Source organism: Nansenia antarctica (assembly GCF_963989245.1).
Source record: "Nansenia antarctica genome assembly, chromosome: 2".
Lineage (NCBI taxonomy): Eukaryota > Metazoa > Chordata > Actinopteri > Argentiniformes > Microstomatidae > Nansenia > Nansenia antarctica.
In genome coordinates this window covers 88,343,211-88,348,210 of record NC_137675.1, presented here as the reverse complement: position 1 = coordinate 88,348,210, position 5,000 = coordinate 88,343,211, and the positions used below count along the sequence as shown (strand labels likewise).

Below are 5,000 nucleotides of genomic sequence, written 5' to 3'. Positions count from 1 at the left end.
GAAGTACTAGACATAATGCAAGAAACAGACCAGTATTCTTGCTAAAATTGATTTTAAAATGTACTATGTTATAAGAATGTTGCATACATTCTAAATATTCCATTTGAGAGGTGTTACTAGAAACCAATATGAACACATTGGTGAAAAAAGCTATTGGTAATATTTTTTTTCACAGATGGTCAGACAATCTTGCTAATATTCCCTAACTACTGTGATATTGAAAGGTTAAAGATTGTAGTGATGGGATTACTCAATGCTGAACTCTCTCTCTCTATCTCTCTCTCTCTCTCTATCTCTCTCTCTCTCTGTCTCTCTATCTCTCTCTCTCTCTCTGATGAGGTTAAAGTGCAGCTCAGGGTTTTTAAAGGGAGTGCTCTATCAGACTTACAACACAGCAGTGTCAAGATTACAACAGGGAAGAACAGAAGACTAAACCGTTAGGAGAGAATACTACTGTCAAAAAAGCTTTCTCCAAGTGCTTCTTCACATTTTATTGAAGTGTTGTTTAAAGTATAAAAGCAGGAGAACTTTGTCAAGAGGCTTTTGCAAAAGAGGGGCTGGCATGGGTGCTATAGTGACACTCCCAGAGGAGTCAGGGCCTGAAATGCTGTGCAGTGTGCACGGTGATGAACTCAAGCTCTTCTGTCGGGAGGATCAACAGCTCGTCTGTGTGATGTGTCAGACCGCAAGGATACATAGAGGTCATGACTGTGTCCCAGTAGACGAGGCTGCACAGGAACATAAGGTAAACATAAATACAATTATTCAATAAATAATTTGAAATTCTGTGACAGATAGATAGCAATGTCACTTGATGTTATGCACATGCCGGGTGAAAAGATAAAGGGTTGTTGATAACAATGAATGATCATTTTTAGTTTCTGTTTTAATTTGACTGTGATTCATCCTTTTTTGTCTGAAATAAGAAATGTAGTTTTGGCAGTGCTGAGAGAATGTGTTTCTATACTATACTATATAAGGGTTATGATAATGATTCCTATAGAACTGTGGTAAACAGATACTGTCAAATGAGTCCAGAAATCTCCCAGTCAGAATCTCAATCAGAATCCAAGGGTCCCGGGCCTTGTTAATGAGGCCAACTGCAGTCGGGAAGAAATTGTTTTTGTGTGGTGAGGTTTTGGTCACGATGGACCGCAGCCTCTGTGTCTACCTCCTCAGTAATGTTTTGTCTCAATCCAGGAGGAACTCAAGACAGCTCTGAACCCCTTACAGGAGAAGCTGAAGGTATTTTACAAAGTTAAACAAACCTGTGATGAAACATCAACACACATTACGGTACGTCATGCAACGTGTTGTATTCAGTGATATGGTCTTCTCTTGTTCTGCTCAGTATTGGATACTGTAGACATCTAACTGATAGTCATGCATCTGCAACTCAATATCATAAAGAGAGCTGCATACATTTCACCTAAACTTTGAATAATAATAATAATAATAATATTAATAATAATAATAATAATAATAATAATAGAAAAGGTAAGGTAAAAAGAGTTAATGTATTATAGTAAAACTGCAGTGATTATAAGATATGTTCCCCTTGCTGTCTCCAGAGCCAGGCCCAGCACACAGAGAGACAGATTAAGGAGGGGTTTGAGAAACTTCACCAGTTTCTACGAGAGGAAGAGGAGGACGGGATAGCTGCACTGAGGGAGGAAGAGGAGCAGAAGAGTCAGATGATGAATGAGAAGACTGAGGCACTGAGCAGACAGATGTCATCACTTTCAGACACAATCACAGCCTTAGAGAGGGAGCTGAGAGCTAAAGACATCTCCTTCCTGCAGGTAAGGATGCCTTCTCTCAGACAGCAATTGTAACTGTATTCAAATACTGATTGATGACATCACAAGCATTGATGACACTTCTCCTCTGTTCCTCTCCAGAACTTCAAGGCCAGTATGGAAAGGTAAGTGATCTGTCTCTGGTCTCTCTTCTCTGTGGTTCTGAACCCAAGCCCACAGCAGCACTGACTCCTGAATGTTCTTCCAGAGCCCAGTTCACACTGCCAGACCCAGAGAAGGTTTCAGGAGCGCTGATAGACGTGGCCAAACACCTGGGCAACCTGCAGTTCAGAGTCTGGGAGAAGATGCAGGGGATTGTCAAGCATGGTTAGTACTGACGACAATTTGTGACACGTTCTCATGCTTTGGACCTCATATCGCCAACCAATCCAAATGTTCTGCTTTGATTTTGAAACACAGAACTATGTTTCAACGTTGTTGAGAATCACAACACAAACTCGCTAGTCAAGCCAAAATACTGGAACGCAATGGATTGGGTGAGTAATCCCCACTGCTAGCTGTTATGTTTAATAACGGAGACTGAACCTCGGAGCTCAAGTCGGAGCTTACTCAATTTAATGAACAACGTGCTAACCACATAACGTAAGTCGTCAAAACACAAAACAGAACACTGCACTGTAGTAAAGTCCAGACTGTCGTAAAAGTCCAGACGTAACACTAGCTAGTTAACTACAACACTACTTTACATTGCTCGCAGGCTCACAAAACAAGCTGTGTTAGCTGACTAGCGATGTGTCATTGATTTTCAACAACGCTGAAATGTATTCACTTTTTTCGAAAGAGAAGTCATTACAAGATCATTACATCGGATCCTGATATGAGGACCAAAGCATTAGAACGTGACACATTTTATTAACTATCTGGAAGAAGATTTTTAAATATTTTTACAGTTATACAAGATTCTTAGTGTGTACTGGAATAAAGCCCATCAAATAATTAGTAGAATATCTCTGTGTTTGTTTCGAAGCTCCTGTGATTCTGGACCCCAACACTGCAGGCCACTGGCTCCATCTGTCTGATGAGCTGACCAGTGTGAGAAATAGAGGGTCAAGGCAGCAGCTGCCTGACAACCCAGAACGGTTCATGAAGCATGTACATGTTGTGGGCTCTGAGGGGTTCATCTCAGGAGAGCACAGCTGGGAGGTGGAGGTGGGGGACCATCCTAGATGGGTCATGGGTGTGGTTGAAGAGTCCTATGACAGAAAGGAGGAGGTACTAACATCACCACAGTATGGAATCTGGGCTATAAAACAGTGGGATGGTAAGTATAGAGATGTAGTGGGCAGGACCATCACTCTGAGGAGGAGACCCCAGAGGATCAGAGTACAGCTGGACTACAACAAGGGGGAGGTGTCCTTCTACGACCCAGAAGACATGACACTCATCTATACTCATGAAGACACCTTCACTGAGAGACTGTTCCCATACTTCTCTATTGAAGAAGCTGGTGATGCTCAACACCCTGATCTACAGATCTGCCAATCAGAGGTGATCCTGGCCGTGATGTCATCCTAGTGAGGAGTGTATGTGTCTGTTTGTAAAACATGAGCCACATGTATGCTCTCTCCTATAATTATGAAATACTGAGATTGATGGTTTGATTTGTATCCTATAATTGCGTTTGATGACTGTGGACGTTTTTAATTTCTTACGACAATGTCTATTGTTTATTCTGTTTATTGTTAGTTAAAAATAATAATCTTTCACCGCTGTCTCGCAACAAAATGTTGTTTTGGGATACCAGTGTGAGAACTATGGTATAAGAATCACGTATGTATATGAAAATATTGTGTAGAGAACTGCTATGGGACAGAAACAGCCCTTTAGCAATGATATTTTGCTAACTTTGCCCAATTACTTGTAGGAATCCAAATATCACGGTCAGAATGAAAGAAAGATTCTTCTGAAGCTTTGTGGAGAAACAGCCAAGATATTTATTTTTTGTTGTTTTTGACAGTTTAAGAATGCAGTTTTATATATACATATATTCATCATATTTGTCATTTATATTATACAGGATACCCTGTAATGAAATGTTTTAGGGTAGTCGTAGATGTTTTTTAATTTCTTACAATGTTTATTGTTTATTCCGTTTATTGTTTTGCTTACTTTGTCCAGTTACTTGTAAGAATCCAAATCTAACGGGCAGAACGTGATTCTTCAAAAGCTTGGTACAGGTACCACAGCTGAGACCTTTTAACAATGCAGTTTTATTCATCTGAACTAAATCAAATCAAAATCACAATATGTAACATTTATAAATGAAGTAAAGTAAATCTCGTGACTGTGACTGTCGTCATTTTTCTGGTTTTCAGCTCGAAATGACATGCCCACAGTGAATATAGAATATCTCCACAATCACAAGGGCCTTCATAATGATCTTGTTATCAAATGAAAGCTAACACCTGTGGGGTGGCTGTAGAAGTGTCAGAATCAAAATCTATGTTACTGTGTCAGAGTAAATAGAGCTAGAACATTATAAAAAATCTCAAATTCAGTCTCCGCCTAAAAAAACAACAGCTTTTACAGTGAATATCACCTTGGAAACCTGACTGAATAAGCCCAAATCATCTAGGAATCAGTACTCCAGGGTCTTATTAGTACTTGTGCCAAAGTCGATGCTAGTAATGTGAGCAAATGCAACTTTGTACCTGTTTTAGTACAGGTATGTTTAGGCGGACACCAAATTTGGATATGTTTAGGCCATTTGGAGATATTTTGGCACCATCTGTGCCATTTGACCTTTCTCATGTATCAGACTTTTTTTAATTAGTTTTATTTTTTTAGGATTTTTTGGGGTTGGCCGACCAATGGTATGGAAATTCGGCGTTGAAACCGGACATGACACATTCTCCAGTTGGAGAAAACTGGAAGTGACTTCGGCCGTGTTTACCGTCTCGGAAACAAAATGGTGGCATCGTATAGCATGCAAAGTTGTGAAAAAAATGTGATATCGATGAAGAGAATTGATCGAGGTAAGCTCTTTATATCACTTCGGACCCACCTGTGGATCCGTTGGATCAGAAAAGGTTAAACACCCTGGCACAGCAGCTCACACACATAGAACTGGTGAGGAGGGGGGAGGGGGGGAGGGAGGGAGAGGGAGGGAGGGGAGGGGAGGGAGGGAGGGGGGAGGGGGGAGGGGGGGGAGATGGGGAGGGAGGGGGGGGGGGAGGGGGT

At 40.9% G+C, this 5,000-nt stretch overlaps 1 protein-coding gene across 1 annotated transcript; it reads left to right on the top strand.

Moving 5' to 3' along the window:
• Positions 1 to 562: 562 nt before the first annotated feature.
• On the top strand, positions 563 to 3,335 carry LOC308150842 (nuclear factor 7, brain-like; the record flags this gene model as incomplete). Its single annotated transcript, XM_080523631.1, has 6 exons — positions 563 to 745; positions 1,201 to 1,245; positions 1,572 to 1,802; positions 1,902 to 1,924; positions 2,008 to 2,126; positions 2,788 to 3,335. The coding sequence occupies 6 exons, from the start codon at positions 563 to 565 to the stop codon at positions 3,333 to 3,335; spliced, it is 1,149 nt and encodes a 382-aa protein (XP_080379757.1).
• Positions 3,336 to 5,000: the final 1,665 nt, after the last annotated feature.